Source organism: Danaus plexippus, chromosome 8 (genome assembly GCF_018135715.1).
Source record: "Danaus plexippus chromosome 8, MEX_DaPlex, whole genome shotgun sequence".
In the NCBI taxonomy this organism is placed as follows: domain Eukaryota; kingdom Metazoa; phylum Arthropoda; class Insecta; order Lepidoptera; family Nymphalidae; genus Danaus; species Danaus plexippus.
In genome coordinates, this window is record NC_083542.1 from 1731241 (window position 1) to 1751807 (window position 20567).

The following is a 20567-nucleotide window of genomic DNA, read 5'->3' on the forward strand; positions in this document are numbered from 1 at the left end:
ACTTTCGTATTTTTAAAGTTATTAAAAATAATAATTATAATTCCTTTTATATTCCATGACATTGGCTGAATACCTGATATCTTTGCCATGTATTGCAGATATCCAAGAAGGATAGCAAATGTATTGTCAGATTTGACAGATTCTTTTTAGTCGAACTGTCTCCCAGTGGCATTATACGCGTGAGTATTTTCTTTTTAAATCGTTATTTATTAGAAGAATCTTATTTCAGATTTAGTTTAATTCGATTTATAAAGGGTACTGGCACTAGAATCAATTGAAAATGTAATCTATTTTTTCAAATATTTTAGTTAATAGATAATAATATGAAGTGTACATGATCATAACCTATCTACTGTAACCGGCTGCTTTCTATGTTTTAGGTTTAGTCGTAACTCAAATAAACGCAACGATGTCGGGAGGATTAGACATACTAGCCCTCAACGAGGAAGATGTAACCAAAATGTTGGCGGCGACAACCCATTTGGGGTCCGAGAATGTCCACTTCCAGGTAAGCATTCCTTGGTTGTTATTTACGTATATTATTATACCTTACATGATGAGAAGAGAACCCGTTCCATATTATATTTGTCTGATTATATTGACGATCAATTCTCCCAACTGATGAAATTAATATCAATTGTACATTTTGCCTGTCAGTCCATATGAGTACTAACAAAGTTTGTTCATGATAGATGGAAACCTACGTGTACAAGCGTCGTGCTGATGGCACCCACGTCATCAACCTTCGCCGTACATGGGAGAAGCTAGTGTTGGCCGCACGTGCGGTAGTCGCTATCGAGAATCCCGCGGATATCTTCGTGATATCTTCTCGTCCTTTCGGTCAACGTGCCGTGCTTAAGTTCGCAGCTCACACTGGAGCCACACCTATCGCTGGACGTTTCACACCTGGTGCCTTCACCAACCAGGTATAAATTACCAAAACAATACTAGTAGTTCATGTAAAACTCTTGTTACATGCATGTACAGAGGTTAAATATAAACCAATTTAAAATCAGGAATATCCTACAAATTAGTACAATCTGTTTAGTTAAGATGAACACATGATAAATGATTTTGTTTTTTATTTTATATATTTTATGATGACAATCATAACTAAGGAACCACTGACTGCTATGCAGAAATGATTACCAACTATTCTGAATTTCCACATATATTAATCTACCTAACTTATTGTTTTTATGCATTCTAATTTTAATTAATCTGTACAGATCCAAGCCGCTTTCCGTGAGCCTCGTCTCTTGATTGTCTTGGACCCAGCTCAAGATCATCAGCCGATCACCGAGGCTTCATATGTGAACATTCCAGTCATTGCTTTCTGCAACACTGACTCCCCACTCAGATTTGTTGACATTGCCATCCCCTGCAACACTAAGGTATAACTATTGGTTTACAATTGGACATTACTTGACTTATAACTTACTTGATGGTCAGAATATATATATATATATATTATAAAAATCCTAGGAAAATGTCCATTAACTCCTAATAACACCAAAAGTCATTAGTAGTTAAAATTTTACATGTCTAATGAGATATTTTTTAAAACATCAAATTATAAAGGCATTTCTGATATTACCTACAACAAAGTGTTAATGTCATTACAGTCGTCCCATTCCATTGGTTTGATGTGGTGGCTGTTGGCACGCGAGGTTCTACGCCTGCGGGGTGTGCTAGCTAGAGATCAGAAGTGGGATGTTGTTGTGGACCTGTTCTTCTACAGAGACCCTGAGGAGAGCGAGAAGGAGGAACAACAGGCTAAGGAACAGGTTGGTGTTGATGAAACAAATAGCAGTACTATCACACTAAAATCCTAAATGTGAAAGTATGGCTGTGTGGACATGTTTGTCTTTGACATGGAAATTACTTAACAATTTTTTATGAAACTTGATAATGGTACAGCTAAGACATCAGATTAACATATAAAATTCCATACAGTGCCTGAGGGATCACCTGTATATGGCATAATAAAAACTAAAGATGTTGCTGCCAATTAGCTGCAATATTTTACTGTGGATACAATCTCAAAGTCGAAAGTTGTTCTCAAAACTAGTATTAGTCAATTAAACTTATGTACTACATTGGGAAGAAATCTAATGTATTTTATGATTATCAGGCTGTTGTAGCTGCTAAGGCTGAGGAGGCTGTGCTTCCTGTGGAGTATGTGGAGCCGGTTGAGGCTCCAACTGTATGGGCTGATGATACACCTGGAGCACCTGCTGCTGCTGTAGCCTTCACCGCCACACCACCCAAGGAAGACTGGGCCGCTCAGGTATGTGTTATATGGGAATGATTAAAATTGAGGTTATTTAAGACTATTAGAGTCAATATTTATAGTCCTAATGCATATGTAAGATAATATAAGCCAAGAGAATTATATGACAATTCTTATGTGGTTTTGTGTTAAATTTAGTATTAGTCATGTTTATAAATTCAACTTTGCCACAAAATTTATTTAGCAAAATTATACATTGACCTTAGAATACAAGTATGTAATATAACAGTATTTCGTCATTAAAATGTTTCGAATATACAAAGACGAAAGTTTTGTTAATCAATATGTAATCATGACAATGTATTCCAGGTCCAAGAGGAATGGCCGAACGCGCCATCAGCCCCCGCCCCGGCCGCGGCCGCTGCACCGTCATGGGGTGGATCCACCCAGGGATGGAATCCAGCTTAAACGTCCACTCCTAATATACATTGAAACATAACTGGATTTTTATTGCACATCCTGTATAGTCCTTAATTTAATATGAACTTGGTATATTTCGATTAGTTTTCATTTAAAAAATGTATATTATGCCGTATTTTAGTTAATAACAGAAAAATATCTTTTGCTATACCAGAAGAATAGTTTCACAACAGAATCGTCTCTTCGTGATGTTTATTGTATCTGTACCTAGTCGACGAACTTGGTTTAATAGTACTGATTGTATTTTCATAGTGACATGATTATGTATATAAATTCAACTTATTACAAAAATACATACTTAGAAATAGATTAGCAGTAATGAAAAATGCTTATTAAGGGCCTGAAACTTTTATTCTATACTTCATTTATATATTTTGTATATAAATGTACTCTGTACATACAAGTATATTTATTGTTCCCCTGGTTAGACAAGACGCGGAAGATGATCTGTTTTACAAGCTTATTTATGTTTAATATAAAGTATTGTTTGGGTGGTTTGTTGTATGTGTATGTACCACTTGCTCCTGTGACCCATGTTCCGTTATTGAGGACACCCTGGAATATGGGTAAAGTTTATATGGATTTATATGAAAACAATTTTAAATGAAACGTAGGAAATATATTTACAAATATTTTAAAATGTTTAGGAGCACTGCGAGCTGTGTCGGGTCGGACGTGTTCAACGCTTACTGCGTCCACTTGTATTAATTTAGGCAATTCTATTATTATTTCACCATACGAACCTCTGTAAAATTAAATGGAATTAGTACTTGGAATATGTGTGTGTGTTTTTATATGTGCAGGCGCGTGTGGGTGTGTATATATGCAGGCGCGTGTAGGTGTGTATATGTGCAGGCGCGTGTGGGTGTGTATATGTGCAGGCGCGTATGCGTGTGTATATATGCAGGTGTGTGTGGGTGTGTATATGTGGAGGCGCTTGTGGGTGTGTATATGTGCAGGCGCGTGTGCGTGTGTATATATGCAGGCGCGTGTGGGTGTGTATATGTGGAGGCGCTTGTGGGTGTGTATATGTGCAGGCGCGTGTGCGTGTGTATATATGCAGGCGCGTGTGGGTGTGTATATGTGGAGGCGCTTGTGGGTGTGTATATGTGCAGGCGCGTGTGCGTGTGTATGTGTGCAGGCGCGTGTGGGTGTGTATATGTGGAGGCGCTTGTGGGTGTGTATATGTGCAGGCGCGTGTGCGTGTGTATATATGCAGGCGCGTGTGGGTGTGTATATGTGCAGGCGCGTGTGGGTGTGTATATGTGGAAGCGCGTGTGGGTGTGTATATGTGCAGGCGCGTGTGGGTGTGTATATGTGCAGGCGCGTGTGGGTGTGTATATGTGCAGGCGCGTGTGGGTGTGTATATGGGCAGGCGCGTGTGGGTGTGTATATGTGGAGGCGCGTGTGCGTGTGTATATGTGCAGGCGCGTTTGGGTGTGTACATGTGCAGGCGCGTGTGCGTGTGTATATGTGCAGGCGCGTGTGGGTGTATATGTGCAGGCGCGTGTGCGTGTGTATATGTGCAGGCGCGTGTGGGTGTGTATATGTGCAGGCGCGTGTGCGTGTGTATATGTGCAGGCGCGTATGCGTGTGTATATATGCAGGTGTGTGTGGGTGTGTATATGTGCAGGCGCGTGTGGGTGTGTATATGTGGAGGCGCGTGTGGGTGTGTATATGTGCAGGCGCGTGTGGGTGTGTATATGTGGAGGCGCGTGTGGGTGTGTATATGTGCAGGCGCGTGTGTGTGTGTATATGTGCAGGCGCGTGTGGGTGTGTATATGTGGAGGCGCGTGTGGGTGTGTATATGTGGAGGCGCTTGTGGGTGTGTATATGTGCAGGCGCGTGTGCGTGTGTATATATGCAGGCGCGTGTGGGTGTGTATATGTGCAGGCGCGTGTGGGTGTGTATATGTGGAGGCGCGTGTGGGTGTGTATATGTGCAGGCGCGTGTGGGTGTGTATATGTGCAGGCGCGTGTGGGTGTGTATATGTACAGGCGCGTGTGGGTGTGTATATGGGCAGGCGCGTGTGGGTGTGTATATGTGGAGGCGCGTGTGCGTGTGTATATGTGCAGGCGCGTTTGGGTGTGTACATGTGCAGGCGCGTGTGTGTGTGTATATGTGCAGGCGCGTGTGGGTGTATATGTGCAGGCGCGTGTGCGTGTGTATATGTGCAGGCGCGTGTGCGTGTGTATATGTGCAGGCGCGTGTGGGTGTGTATATGTGCAGGCGCGTGTGCGTGTGTATATGTGCAGGCGCGTATGCGTGTGTATATATGCAGGTGTGTGTGGGTGTGTATATGTGCAGGCGCGTGTGGGTGTGTATATGTGGAGGCGCGTGTGGGTGTGTATATGTGCAGGCGCGTGTGGGTGTGTATATGTGGAGGCGCGTGTGGGTGTGTATATGTGCAGGCGCGTGTGCGTGTGTATATGTGCAGGCGCGTGTGGGTGTGTATATGTGCAGGCGCGTGTGCGTGTGTATATGTGCAGGCGCGTGTGGGTGTGTATATGTGCAGGCGCGTGTGGGTGTGTATATGTGCAGGCGCGTGTGGGTGTGTATATGTGCAGGCGCGCGTGTGTGTGTATAAAGAAATGTATTGCAAGGATTGACTTCATATGTTCAGAAATATTATAAATAACTTTAGAAACTTGGGAGTTGTCAATATATTAATATCTGACTAGTGTCATATTTTCCGAATACAAGTATATTCTTGTTGTCAGCATTATGTGAAACATTAAAACGGTACCTGTGAAATATTCATATAAACCCAGCTACCACTAAATTGGCTATCAAAGTATTTAGAAATTAGAAATAATACCTAATTTTTATTTCTAAAGATGGTTAATTTTGAATTGAAAAACACTATTATTTAGCGACCATAAAAACTCAATTAAGCCGTGGGTGGTAATTAATGACGGTTTCTTCAAAATGTTAGAAATATAAAAACAATTATAGTTCGGTTCTTTTACTGACGAACCTAAAAGGCCAGCAATCAGCTGGCGTGGGCGGTCTCACAGCGAGCACAGTGTCTGGCGGTAGAGTAGCTCGCCACAGAGGCAACAAACCTAACAATGTAACACTGCCAGCCCACTCTGTCGTCTCACTACCCTGTGTAGCTTTACAGCCGACTATGTATTGTATTGGGTATCCTGCGAATTGATATTCTTTAAAAAGTGTTTCGGTAATAAAGTTCTATTCAGATAATAATAATAGTTCCTTATTTCATTGATTTAATTACCTTTATAATAATTTTCTGATTGTAGCATCGTGTTTCTATGTCTCTGGTTGGTTCTAAAAATACAAGGGAATTATAATATTACCTCACCATATTTATTATATACAAATGTTTCAGTACCTTAAAGATTTTTCTGCAATTTTTAATTGTATCTGTAAACGCTTTAATCTAGCGCAGAATTTTGCTTCAAGGTCGTTAGAAGCTGTTTAAAAAACAATACGATCAAGTACTTATTATGATATTGGATTATTAGATATAAGAAAAATCTACCCAAAAAATAAAATTATACTGGCTAATGTGAGGCCTTCATCGAGGAATCATACGCCAAAAATGCCTTACATCATTTTGGAAAACTCCCGATACTCTTACAATGCTGGACCAACTTTAATCAAACATAACAAAGAAGCGCCGAAGGGAACTGGCTTTCCAATGAAAAAAAACCGCATAGAAATCGGTCGATTTGTTTACAAGTAACGATGCCACAGACAGTTTGTTAGATAGAATGTATGTAAAACTTACACCTTTTTTTTTACGTCGAATGTTAAAAAATATCGAATAATCTTCGTAGATCTTGAAATATTTTATTTGTATAGTCTTATAGATTGTAATACAAAGAAAAAGGTTTTGTTTGCCAATAATATTATTATTAAACGTTTGTTTTAGAACGAAGTTTTGATTTGACAGCAGTTGAAATGTCAGAAAAGTTTTGATACTTTGACACGACAGTTGAAACAGACATTCAATTGTTTGTATACGAATATGATAAATCAATGTCGTACAGAACATGTGACAGTCCTCTCTTACCACAAGTTTGCGTCGTTACTAACTAACTAAACACAGACGGTTCAGACTTTTCCATTCACAAATCTTTGTACATATGTATCAAACGCAGTTGTACGAATGAAGTATTTTCGTCAAAAATCTTCTATCATATAACTTACGTACATTGTGGAAATGACGGTTTTATCTTCACGATTCACGACACAAACTCGTAGTAAGCAAACAGTGTATAAAGGCTATACTTGATTACTTACGTAAACTCGAAACATCTGATTTCAGAAGCATCTTCGTTATGTCATTCTTTTTAAGATCAATGTAGAGTAGGAGGAAAGGAACTAGAATATTATTATTATTAGCTTATATTAATGATGTTTAATATGCTTAGCACAACTTTGCATCGTCACACTAAATACGTAGCGTTTACCGTGTCTGATCCAATAACCTACGTTAATTCTATAATATGCGAGGATTTACGTACAAAAGACTGTTAAGTCTTAGTATGTAGTGTGACTGCAAACCAGTGGTAGGCAAAAAGTTACTAGAAAATAGTTGTAAATAGATGTGTCTTTTAAATTATAATTACTCATAAAAAATATGTATCGTGAAAACTTATCTACTTCGCTAAAAGCAGTCACGCTTGAGCAGCGAGTTGTTTTAAAAGAAAAATGAAAAATAACTTTTTATCATACAAACTTTGCACAAGAGCAAAGTTTCTGTGTGGAAGTTAATCTGTTGTGTAAACTTAGAGCGAGGACACGATAATGGGCAATTAGGTTTATTGAAAAATTTATGTTGCTATGGAATGATATTTGTCCATACAAATCAATATTAAAATATAATGCATATTAGTAAATAAATAATGTCAATCGTAATAATTACGTATACCTTTTTTATTATTATTGTTTTCGGTACAAAACATTCAATTCTATAATTTTTAAGTTATATAGAGCTAAATAATTGTAATTGTAATTAAAATGACTATAGATAACACGTTAAAGTTCGAACCTGAGATGGCTGGAACATGACATACCAGCCACTTTAACAACTGAGCAATCGTGTCAGCTAGATTTAGTGATAGATTTATGATTTAATTGAAATAAATCACTTTAATATTAATTTTATTACAAAAAAACTAAACCAATTTTAATTATAGTATTAGTCGTAACAATATATTGATTCGAAATACTAATTAATAATGATAATAATACAAATAACTCACTCATTAAACTGAAGGCGACAGTTAGTATCACGATGAATTTAGTTCTATTGCTGCTATTTATATCAACTTGCTTGACATTTTTTCTACATTTTCTATCATTGAAGTATTTTAAATCGTCGAGAGGTGCTTTAAGCACATTAGCCTTCCTTCCTGCGGACACCAAGTTGTCTACTGTTACACGTGCTGTAATTTCCTTGCTACATCTAATTAATAGCTTCCACTTTTAAGTCGATTCCTTTTGTACATGACGTTATGTTACCAGTTTGCTTCGGACAATTTAGCATTGTTATACATACGAAGCCTTCCCCTTTTCCCATAATTAGTGTACATTAATACTGATGCGAGAAGATTTGTGCAAGAAAAACTAAAAACGGTCCGTATGTAGTTGAGAATGAAAACTTGTGCTAAGCATACAATACTCTTACTAAGACTGATTTGTTAAATTAAAGATAGTTTGCAACTTCTTGTGAATATATGTACATACATTGATACTATCTTGAAGATTTATGAACGAAAAGCGTGAAACTACCGATATGAAATTTGAGGAAGCACACTGGTAGGGGGAAAGCTCGCGAGTGTATTTTAAAGTCATATACTTTTTCAGTGTATATTATAAAGATTCTCAATGTACATCTTAAATATAAGAGCTTTTATAAACAACCGTTTAATTAATAACTTCTATTTTGTCATATTTAATGATTATATAACATTATTATATCGTTTATATTATTAAAATCACTGTATATAACGATGTAATGTATTTCTTATATACATATGTACTTACCTTTATAATGGTAAATAATAAACATCAATTAAGTATAGATATATATCTTTAAGTAGAACCGCATGAAGACGTAGTATAGCATCAGTGGTGAGCGTAATCCTCTAATATCTACGATCGCCATAATTAATTAAAGTTTAAATGTAATTGTAACAGAATCGTATTAACGTCATTAGGACCGTCGCCCGCGCTCGTCGCTCCGTTGCAGGTGAACGTTCTCATTTAATTATTGAAGCCATTCGGTTTTTAGGTCGCGTGAATCGCAGTTGGATTTTATTTAGAAACGTTTAAAAAATTTATCAGTTTAACGGAGTATGTGTTTGTATGCTTATCTAAGAATATATCTTATATTCATTTTCCTTTAATCTGAAAACCTACATCACAGTCCACAATTTATTCTCTTGTCTTTTCTATCAAAATAATTTTTGGCAGAAATCTTTATAGAGAGATAATTTATCCTTTGTGTATCACATTTTTATTATAATACTTTAATTCTTAGTACTTCTTGGTACATAAATACACACACACACACACACGAATACACGCACGCACATTTTATACAAAAAATAAATATATTAGTTGTATAAAGTTGAAGAAATTTGTTATAGAATTGTCTAAGTAATGTACATATTGTAGCAGGGTCGCAGATTTCTTACTCCGGAAAAATGTCAATTAGGTTGTTTGAGGATATCTTGTAATCAGCATGTGACGTTGTGTAACTTATTTGAGCGAGAATAGGTTATTATACTTATACACACATTTAAATTAATTGTAATTTACATTAGAAGAGCCATAATATACATATGAATAATATAACGAAATTATAATTAAATTAATTAATTTATTTTCTTTATGCTCATTGAAAGAAAAGTTACTGGTTTCCTATTCAATAAACTTACGTTAATATTATAATTTACGAAATTTACGAAGATTGCCGAATGAAAAACTTTAAACGGTCCGTATGTAGTGTAACCGTGCAGACTTGGAGTAAGCGCACTGAAGCGTGTGACGAACTAAATAATGTATCGAACATAAAATATTGAAGTCGAGTTCGAGCGAGTCATGAATTATTCTTATGTTATTGTTTATTTACTGTTTCAATAAATCCACTGGGTCACTGTCTCGTTGACCGCTCACAAAAAACGGCTAGCAAATTTTCCTTACCTTTAAGCTTGCTGTGCTAAAAATTTAAGTATTTAAGCAAAAATTTTCCTATATCAAAAATTTGTTTTAGTCTAAGCGCTTTATTTATGCTATGACACATAAATGGATTGCAGTTTTTGGAAGATTTTATTTTCTTAATGATTCAATTAAATACTTTATAAGAAGACAAGAAATATTTTTAAACGATTGCCTCAGAAAGGTTTTTAAACATTTAATAACAAATGTTTTATTTTATAAGTGGTTATAGAGTCATACAAAAAAACTTCATTCAATTTATTAATATCTAAGGTGTTCACTTATACACATTTCAATGAAACTAAGTTTTTCGGATAAACTACTCGTTTTTCATTATTTTATTTCTAGATTTTTCCGACGTTTCGATTTTTTTGCAACAGTGCTCACGGGCATACGAAATTCGTTAGACGAGATTTTTCATGAAATAAAAAAATAAAAACGCGTAGTTATCTGATAAAATTAGTTTCATTCATTTAAATTGTTATTCAGGAGTTTCTTATACATAAAAGTAAATTTAATGTTGTTGTTTTAAATACCTGATGAACACCACGGCGGCATTATGTTGTTCAAGTCTATTGTAATAAATAAATTTTTCGTAATTCTCTTTTAAAATTACTTTTCGTAATCTACTACAATTTTTTTATACCATTGAATATTTACTTATTGTTTTACTCGCGAATCACTTGGTACTTGATTTTTTAATAAAATTCATATCTTTTCCCTCCAATGTTATGTCATGTGACAGAGTATCAAAGGTTTAGCTGTATTCAGCCATGTAAAGAAATGAGTTACTAAACCATTAAAAAGAAATAATTTGTAGTTATCTATCAAATACGGCTGAATTGAAAATAGGATTTCATTTCACCTCTTCTTAATTAAGATGCATTTTATAAGTACAAAATAAAATAAGAAAAATTTAAAAAGCCAAGAAAAAAAAAACATAATTGAGAGCTACTATACGTGAAGTAAAAAATTTCAAAGAACGTTTTAACGAAGTTCTACTTTCATTTTTCTTATTCGGTTTCTGATGCCAAGTTATTGACCCCGATTCCTTTAAATTATACCGCTATGGTTATTTTCTTCCCGCATTTAACATGAAATTATGATTTTACGTTAAAGTTTTTAAATAGAATGAGATTTTTAAAGCCGTCAGTTTATTTAGTCATGTACGTGGCGGTCGTTGTTTTTTTCGTGTTGTCGGAAGTTGTCGCTCAGGAGCACGCCCCTAGTTCATTGACAACACAATCACCGCCTCTCCCGTTTGTAGATTTATTTACCGGAGCTTCCAATTATTACTCAGAACCAATACGGAAATCCTATACCGATTCTGGTCCTTACTCTTCATGTCCAAAACAGGACACTCTATCCTCGTTTGCAAGCATATTGGGAAGCGCGGCCAAAATCATGTTATCCGCAGCATTAATTGCTGTTTTAAAATTGATCGGCGGGAAACTTATGTTATTACCATTGACTGTCATGGTGATCGCCAAAATAGGACTGAAAGCGGTCTTACTGTGGCCGGTACTATCTAAATTGATGAAGTATATGAAGAAAAAGAAAAAGAAATCAAGGATGGTGGTGGATTGCTCGGAGCGTCTCGCGTGTATCATACAAAGGTCCTCGGATAGCTGGGGAAGTAACTTGGGCACCGCCGTGACATTCTCTTTGATAAGCGACCAAGAAGACGGCTTTATAACTAGAACACTGTTGAGTGTTCTCGCCGGAGACAAGGTCGCTCAATGTATGTCAATGGACTGCAACTCCGGCTTTGATATAAGCTGATGCATCGTTACAAAAGATATACACATTCTCTGACACTTTTTTTTCCACATCGGATTAATTTCATATGTTTTTTTAATAAGACATATATGGATTAAGTCTGTGAATTGTGTTATATGTGTTTCCGACGTATTTTATTACATAAAATTTCTGAAGTTTTTTTCTTAAATTTAAACATTTTTTAAAGTATATCATAAAACAAAACAGTTTCAAAGTTTATTAAATGACCTTAATAAAAGAGTCACCAGGCACGGACGATATTTATTATAATCTGTTTCTTTTATATGACAGTGGTAATATTAAAGTTTTAATGATATGCTCATAATAATTATTATCATCATTTTAACAAAATATTAAAGCAAAAAAAGTTTATTAGGCAAAATGAAACTGGGTCGTACTTATTTTCCTTACATTGCAGAACATTACTCAAACAGCGTCACGTTCATGTATTAATTTAACAAGATGACATATTTAATTGCTCTTTAGTCACCAACATGAAAATGTGTCTGACGTTAGTTCTGTGTTTCTGTGTATTTCACGTAACCGCAGATAGAATTTACTATCCTTATGAATACCGAAGCGCGCCGAGCGACATGGAATCAAAATCATTACCGTTTCAAAATTCGAATGTTCAAAATAACATGAGGCCGCCACAGATTATACATATATCTCAACCGAAGTCTTTACCGGATGTCGAAAAAGGTAACGCACATACGAATTCTTTTACTGAAATACTACATAAAATGGATCATCTGCCAAAAAACGATGAAAAGTCTCAAAATCCTCGCATGACCAGTGAAGATATAACTAATCGAGCGTCTTTCGATCCAAAAACGTCATTTGAACCTTGGATACCGTCTTTTCAAGAGAAATCGATACTTTTACCACCTGTTAAATTCGACCACGAAGGTTTGAACCAATTCACGCCGAAATTGAATTTGCTTGAGCCAGTAGCGGAGAAAGTGTCTAATAAACTTAATGGTCTAGTAGAGTTAATCCATGCTATAGTTGGGAATTCTAACAATTTTTTAGTAAGGGGATTCAAACAAATTGTTATCGATGGAATCATAAGGCCGATGTTGCTATTAAAAGGAGGCTTAAAAGCATTAATAAGTAAATTGGCGGTACCATTAATATCTTTATTGCTTATTAATGTAGAGATTTTGATCACAGTGTGGTGGTTATGGGACGACTGTTTAGTTCTGCCGGAACCAATAAATGAACCGGTAAAATTTAGAAATGCTGTTAACACTACCGAACTAAGTTGAACCAGTTAAATAGTTATTAAGATTATTTATTTGTAATTAAGGAATAGGTTATTATTACACGTAAATTAGTTTGCAAAAATTCTATTATTATTATAAATTTAGAAGGACTGATATAACAGTGACATAAAGTATAATTAAAAATGTTTTTATTTAAATTCTTGTAGTCATTAATTTCATTGCAATAAATCTGTATAAGAAATTTTACATCGTGTTTTCTTTTAAATATATATTTTAATCCTGGCAAGCTTTTTCTGTAAATAAGTCTTTTAATAAGGTTCTATAAATTTCCATTGTATTATAATGGAATCAGGGTCATGTTTTTTCTACATATATGAATTATATGTAGGTCTATGAAAACGTGGAAAAATTTAAAAACAGATAAAACTATTTTGACAAGCACGAAGAAGATACAAGAAGTTTTCATTGGGGTACTTTAATCTGTCTAATGAAAATGGCGGGCGGTGTTTTTTAATCAATGAAGATTTTATAAAAAATAAACGTATATTTTTTTCAAATGTAACACACTTCACATTTAAAAGTGTTTTGGTTTGATAATATTCACGAGTGAGAAACTATAGTCTTTTTTTTAATGTCTCGAAGGGGCAAACGCGCAGATGATCTACCTGATGGATAGAAGTCACTGTCGCCCATGGATGGACATATGCAACATACGAGGTGTTATAGATGTGTTGCCAACTTTGTCGTAAATGCAATAAGTAATATATATAATAATATGAATGTTATGTGGTATAAGGTAACTTATAGGCTAATATGCACGATGAGTACAGTTTTAAATGATTTATAAGATTTTTATACACTCCTCAAATTAAAATGAAATATAAAATAAACAAAGTATCAAATATAATGTTTTACACTTATTATAAATTTATTCCCAGCGATGTAATTAAATCATGGAAACATAACAAAGGTTATGTTTTTTATACTCCGAGCGTTTCTAAATAATTTAATATTTTCAAAGCTAACAATTTTCATATTCAAAATGTTTCACATGTAGTCATATTTTATACAGGTACTGTAAGTATCCTATTTTTCAGTAACATTAGAGAGTATTTCTTATATTACTCTCGTTTTTTAGAAATAATATTATTGTTAACTGTAAAAAGAAAATAATATTGACTTTTCATTTAATTGCCACACGCAAAAATAAATCTTATATAATTTTGAAACGTCGTAAAGAGAAAGAAATAGTGTTTTGTAATAATTATGCAGTACAAACAGAAATTTATTTAAAAAGATATTAAACATTATGATGATGGAATTAATTATATGATTACATTATTTATTGTATTAATAACTCTTTATTGTCATTAATGATTTGACATTATATGATCTAACTATTTTATGTTTAATCTATATTTCACTATAATTAATTATTGATTTGTTTTGAGCTAACTAAGCATAAATTAAGCATAGAATAGAAACATAGAATTAATTTACTATGTTGTGTGAAAATATTGTAGTCAGTTTGAAAATCCAATTTTTTTTTTAATTTTATATATTTCAAGTAATGCTTTTGATTAATGTTAAATTTAAACATTTTCAATATAATGCACTTGTTCAGATATTAAATTATAAAGACATGTCACAAAATTAAGACTCCGTTAAACAAATTCTAATTAAAGATGCTGTATACTTTGTGCAAGTTCACATCGTAAAATTAATAAAGTTTCAAAGTTTTTCAGTCCAAAAACTACTTTAATAGGATTATTCGTGAATTGAAATGTAAGGTCAGAGACATTATCTTTCATTGTAGTCTCATGTTCTGTGAAGATTTTATATGAAACTAAAATGGTTCTCAGCGAAATTATTTTTATGAATCAAATGTATTTGTACTTTTTGTTGTTGGTAAAATATTAATAAGAACGCTTTGCTGTGTTGGATAAAATGGCTTGGTTGCGTAGATCCATCTAATCTGTAAAAATGTTTCTTTGTCTCTTTTTTTAAATGAATTACATCATATATAAAAGAATAACCTACACCTGGGCCGCAAGTCTTAGGCACTGTTGAAGTTCCTCTCCCTGCAAAACGATGGACCCGGCACCCTCACGGTCCGTGGAATGCTGAGAGGTTTCGTGTCATAAGGGAATATGCGATATATTCATAAAGCTCAATATTCAAATATCTCTTTAACTAACACGAGAATTAAAGTGTCATGTTGTTTGGTTCAAAATATGGCGTATAAAATATTTATCGATTCAAATATACTCCATTCATAAGCGATCTTTAATTTTGGGAGTTTAATCTTTAATGTTTAGTTTATTTTGGGACGTCAATGAAATTTAACAAAAACAATAACGTAATAGATATTTATAATGTATGACGCAAGGTGAGCTGTTACCAGCAAATAGGAATTAGCTTTATCGGACTGAACAGAATTAATTAGTTTTTTATTATTTAGCCATCGTACAGAATCAAAGTAGATATATGAATGGAAAACATGTTTTTTCTATGACCCAAAGAGAAAAAGGGGCAGGCGGTCTATCTGACAGAAAGTAGTCACCGTCGCCAATGGACGTTTACAACATAAGAGGTGTCGTAGATGCGTTGCCGATCTCGTTAGTGGAGGTTCCCCCTGAACACTTGATGTTTGAAAGACCCCATGTTGTAGCTCTGGAAAAACTTCGGACGGAAGATCATTCCACATCCTGCACGTGCGTGGAAAAAATGACTGCGACGCACGTATAGTCTTGCAACTGAATGCATCTAGGTGATGTGGATGAAACACAACCCTACGGCGAGTAGAACGATGGTAGAATGGTGAGGATGGCACTGTATCAAACTGCTCCTCGGAGTATTCCCTGCTGTACAGACGATAGAACACACAGAGGAAGCTTACATCCCTTCGGAGGCTTAAGGGTTGCAGATCGTCTGCGAGAAATTGATCGTTAACAATACGAACAGCCCGACATTGTATGGAGTCAAATTGGAGACCATATGACATCTATCATATTAACACATTTTAAACATTTATCCATGCGTTTTCAGCCTCACCTCTGGCTACCAATAGTTTTTCAGTTATTGTTATTCGCAGAATACAGCAATTAATCTTCCTAATTTTGTGTTTGTTTATACTGAGCGTATTATTCTCATTTCATATTATTATAAGAATTATATTTAAATACATTAAATTCTGATATTGATTATTTTTAGAAGATTTTATGAGTAATATTATAAAGTTGTCTGCAATAAAGAAATCTTTATAAGAAGCCTCCTTAAATTTCACAAGTATCTCTCAGACAAATAATTTGAAACGCTAATTAACGACTTAAAATAATAAAAATTCATGTCTTTTTTATAGAATATTTCTTGAGAAATGCGATTCTGAATTATGTTTCATATTTTGTTTATCCTTAGAAAACAATAATTTGAATATACAAAAGAGCGCCATTCATTCTACGAAATTTCAATGTTATTTTTAGAAGTATAATTTATAATGGGCAACTTTTTAATGAAAATATGGACGAAGGAAAAGAAAGTAATAATATAAAATATAAAAAGACAATTTTCGCGTTACTATTACTAGTTTCTTCGAAAGACGTTAAAGATCAAACACATAGAATATATACGTACCAAGAAAAATGCACCAATTTATCCGTAAACAGAAGATATAAAATTACGTCAAGTCTCATATGTCATACTTCATGTGTCATGTGTCATTTTGTCATTTGTCAAAATTCAATTACATTAGATGCATACAAGTAGGATTGGGTGATGAAGCCATAGGGTAAAATTAGTAAAAAAGTAGAATTGAAAACTTCCTTTCTTTTCAAACAGTTGAAAATAGAACTTTTATTCAGAACCTTGTTAGTTAACTAGCTCTTGTCATCGTCGTAATAACAGTTATTTGATTGTCATCTCTTCACGCGACGTAGTTAGAACAAATAAGGTCCCTAAAAAGATTCCGCCTTTGAATTATATCTATTGTAAATTCGGAGTATGATTTTGTAAAAACGGAAAGAATATGTTATTATTGAAGATTATTCTTGTATTTAAAACAGTTTATTGTATTCAAAAATGTCAGAATTAAGTGTATTATTGTGTGTCAAAGGTATTAAATATGCTATAGAATATCTAAAATTACATTAAGGAGTGAATGTAACTAATACACTAACTGAATTGAACAGTAATCATATTGATCGAACAAAGTAAGTATAAATATGTCTGTTCAATGAAGACTATTCAAAGATAACTATTAAGTTCCAATAAATTTTGCTGAATATTATATCGAATTTATGGAGCCTGATTCATCCAAACACTTTAAGGGTCCCAGTCCTCGAGGGCGGAAATATTTTGCATCGATTAAGTCTACAATCCATTGTATTACGTTTTAAGTTAGTATTTTGATATTTAAATTGACATTCTTAAATCCTAAAAAAGTTAAGATAGACACATACATATTATCAGTTATAAATGCCTCTTAACTTATATTCCGTCTTAAGTAAATTAAGTGCTCTAAAAGATGAATGTCTTCTCACGCAAAGTTACAAGTTACGTAACTTTACTTAAGCGCTCGTAGATTTATTGTACCACAGTGATGTATGCTGGTGGTAATTTAATATTATATCTACAATGTAACAACTATATTTAATGTATAAACAAGTCCGACTTCATGGAGTAGTCCACGAAGTCGATGACTATAAAGTCTATGGAGTCGATTCTAGAACACAAATTAATTGGATAATAAAATTAAATCTATAAGATAAATAAAATAGTTTATTTAGGATAGTAGTATATGTTCACTTTAGTCGTACATCTATTATACTTAAGGTAGGCAGAAAGATGAGTTTTGAATGAATGAACTATTTCACACTAAGGCTACATAAATACTCTTTATAAAGTTAATATTAATTTGAAAGTTTTTAAGGACGCGTGCATGTTTATAACACTCAGATATTAACTACCGAATGGATTTACACGAAACTTTCCAATAATGATGAAGGAACACGATTTATGAAGGTATTTTAAATAAAATCATGTTTGTATGGATGGCGCTGACGGTAAATAAAAAAAAAAATATCTGAACCTAAACTGACTTTTAATGTATTATCTTTACGTAATTAAACACGATTGGTAATTTATAGTCACATTTTACGTAGTGTATGTAATACGATACTATGTCTACTTAGTATGTACTCAATAACCCACCGTCTTCTTTGAACTAATCTTAATGTAGATTAATGATTACGTTATTGAGTTTTCCAATATATCTTAAAATCGAAAAGATATTGAAAGTAAAGTCACCTGAATATTTTTATTGGAGTATTAAATTTTATTCTAATTTAAGACAAAAACACTTAAAAAAGATTTAAAAAAGATAGATTAAAAATGAAAAGGTATGAAAAGTAATAAACTGTGAGGTATTAAAGAAAAAAGTGAGGATTTGTTCCTTATATCAACCTGAACTTAATCAATCTTAAATTTTATGGACCTTTTAAATTTTAAGGTCTGACACTAAATCCGTCCTCGATAGAAACTCAGAAGTGGCTATAAAATTACAACCAACCAAGAAGGAGCAATAAAAAATATTTCATAATTCTTAAATTATTTAAACATAACACGAAATTACTCGAACCAAGGAAATTGGGTTTTCATATTTCATTTATTTTTTTATCTACGATCATTCAGACGTACACATTTATAAGGGGAGCCAAGAAATTCGATAGAAAGTAGAGGGAAATTTCTTTTATCGGCTAAAAAACTGTAAGTAGAACTCGACTGATACTTGACCGAATTCAGTGTAGAAATTATGTACGGCGTATTTCACGGTTAAATGTGACGGCTTAAATCAACAAACGGCTTAACTACGACTGTCTGGTGGGCGATTGAATGAAATGGATTACATGAACAGTTAGCGGATTATTGGTTATAAAGTCGTCTCGGAGCGCAACAACGTACATAGTATACATGTAATAAGACCTCGCTGTGACGTTAGGGTCAGGCTAGTTGTACTGCGGTGTCTACAGCGCAACCAGAACGCGCAGCGGCTTGAAGTCTCTACGAACAACCAACCCTTCCCCTCCCGCCCCCAACAGCCCCGCACCCCCCGGACACGCGCACTCCTTTCCACATCTCCTCGCCTCCGCTGCTGTCGCGAGCTCACTGAACGATTCGCGACGCATGTTTCACGTCTCGTCACGAAACAGTCCACGACCTTCGTAGCCGTGACGCGATAACTTCATTGAACACATAGTTACCAGTGAAACGGACATCGATAACCCAATCGTTCTGTGTTAAAATTGTATATCAAATATCATTACAGTGAAAACAAACATAGGAAAGTGCTATTAGCGCAGGCGCGCTCAGCGCGGATATGACGAAAGCGGCCATCTTGTTCGAGGACGCAATTTCGCCTCGCCCTATCATAAGAGTTTAATCGCGACCGTTTCAAAAGGATCGAAGGTAAAGCGAGATGCGACGCGGCTCCGCGACCGCGAGGCTAGGACCCTGAGGCAGCCCCGCGGCGCCGCTATCGATCCGGCGGGCGCGATGGCGCTCTCCGAGTGAATGCGGACATCGCAAACAGACCGCTGCCTCGGCCTGCTAGAGGGACGCGACCGGAGCGAGAGTGTGGAGCTGGTCGTGCGGCATGTGAGACGAGCCGCTGAGTGTGCCAGGGCGCGCGGGCGGCGGCGGGCTCGGTCGACCGCGCGCCATGGGCGAGGAGTACGCGCGCTCCCCGTGCGAGCGCTTCCCCACGGTGGGCGCGTTCAGCGTGGCGCCGCCGGAGCGCCTCAGCCCGCCGCCGCCCGCGCCGCTGCCGGACCGCTTCTCGGCGTCACCGCGGCGGGTGCGCCGGAGTGCGGAAGCCGAGAGAGCCCGGAGGCCTCGCTACGTCCCGCCGGCGGCGCACGTGCCGGTGGAGAGATATGTGCCTCGGCCACCGGCACCGGTGCGGCCTCCGCCCCCGGTGTACTGCGGGTTGGCGTGCCGGCCGCCTCCACCCTCGTCGCGCAAGTGCTGCGGGCCGGCGTGTCGGGAGGACATCGCAGGGTCTCCGCCTCCGTCGCGTTACGCGGAGTACGTGGGGGCCGCGGCCGCTCGTCGCCTGGCCTGCACGCCACCGCCTCCTCCTCCTCCGGCGCTGCAGCTCCCTTGCGAACCTCAGGAGCCGCCGTGTTGTGTGCAGGCTCGAAGACGGCCGCAACCTCCACATGATTGGTAAGTTAAGTTTAAACAATTTATTTTCTCTAAAACACGCCGTTGACAACAAACACACAAACAACTCTATCTATCTAAATCTTCGGGGTCGTCTCTAGTTCCGAATTTAACTTTAAACGTTCATTATAGGAGATATTTCTGTATTTTTGTTTCAATTAACAGTTTATGTGTAATGGTTTTAATAACAAAATGACAATACCATACAAACATATGTGTACTTTGCCTTGTAGACATTCGTCGTTACTGATGTATGTATGTACATATAAAGGATAATGTTAGACGAATGATAGTGCGAGATTTTAACTCCGTAGTGATAGATCCCGTTCCAATTCCGTAAACCATAAAAAAAGAACTAAATAATACTTTTTAATTGCTCATGAATAGGAATATAACATAGCTATAAAATACAGATTGAAAAAAACGACATCGAAAAT

General features: G+C 35.8%; 3 protein-coding genes across 3 annotated transcripts in view; 2 read left to right on the forward strand and 1 right to left on the reverse strand.

Moving 5' to 3' along the window:
* Positions 1-61: 61 nt before the first annotated feature.
* On the forward strand, positions 62-2732 carry LOC116774983 (small ribosomal subunit protein uS2). The gene is made up of 7 exons (XM_032667775.2): positions 62-179; positions 381-508; positions 693-926; positions 1230-1394; positions 1626-1787; positions 2135-2290; positions 2603-2732. Exons 2-7 carry the CDS (start codon positions 410-412, stop codon positions 2699-2701), a joined length of 915 nt encoding a protein of 304 aa, XP_032523666.2. The 5' UTR covers positions 62-179; positions 381-409; the 3' UTR covers positions 2702-2732.
* Positions 2733-2771: 39 nt separating this feature from the next.
* Positions 2772-6292, reverse strand: LOC116773487 (SUN domain-containing protein 3-like). Its single transcript, XM_061521224.1, has 5 exons — positions 6288-6292; positions 5952-6004; positions 5691-5877; positions 3341-3458; positions 2772-3268 (listed from the first exon to the last, which is right to left on the reverse strand). Exons 1-5 carry the CDS (start codon positions 6290-6292, stop codon positions 3068-3070), a joined length of 564 nt encoding a protein of 187 aa, XP_061377208.1. The 3' UTR covers positions 2772-3067.
* Positions 6293-19047: 12755 nt separating this feature from the next.
* The window catches only part of LOC116773477 (inactive rhomboid protein 2), a 92785-nt gene continuing 91265 nt past the window's right edge, over positions 19048-20567 (forward strand). The window contains exon 1 of the mRNA XM_061521368.1: positions 19048-20133. Coding sequence (XP_061377352.1) covers positions 19628-20133 — 506 coding nt within the window. The 5' untranslated portion in view covers positions 19048-19627. The remainder of the gene's footprint in view (positions 20134-20567) is intronic.

What these genes read in the sequence shown, in the direction of transcription:
- LOC116774983 (XM_032667775.2), top strand. Translation starts at nt 410, where the DNA reads ATGTCGGGAGGATTAGACATACTAGCCCTCAACGAGGAAGATGTAACC. An exon ending in CCGAGAATGTCCACTTCCAG is followed by an intron (nt 509 to 692) that starts GTAAGCATTCCT and finishes TGTTCATGATAG; the next exon opens with ATGGAAACCTACGTGTACAA. An exon ending in AGGAAGACTGGGCCGCTCAG is followed by an intron (nt 2,291 to 2,602) that starts GTATGTGTTATA and finishes AATGTATTCCAG; the next exon opens with GTCCAAGAGGAATGGCCGAA.
- LOC116773487 (XM_061521224.1), bottom strand. An exon ending in ATCAGAAAATTATTATAAAG is followed by an intron (nt 5,878 to 5,951) that starts GTAATTAAATCA and finishes CACTTTTTAAAG; the next exon opens with AATATCAATTCGCAGGATAC. An exon ending in CTAAACATTTTAAAATATTT is followed by an intron (nt 3,269 to 3,340) that starts GTAAATATATTT and finishes CCCATATTCCAG; the next exon opens with GGTGTCCTCAATAACGGAAC.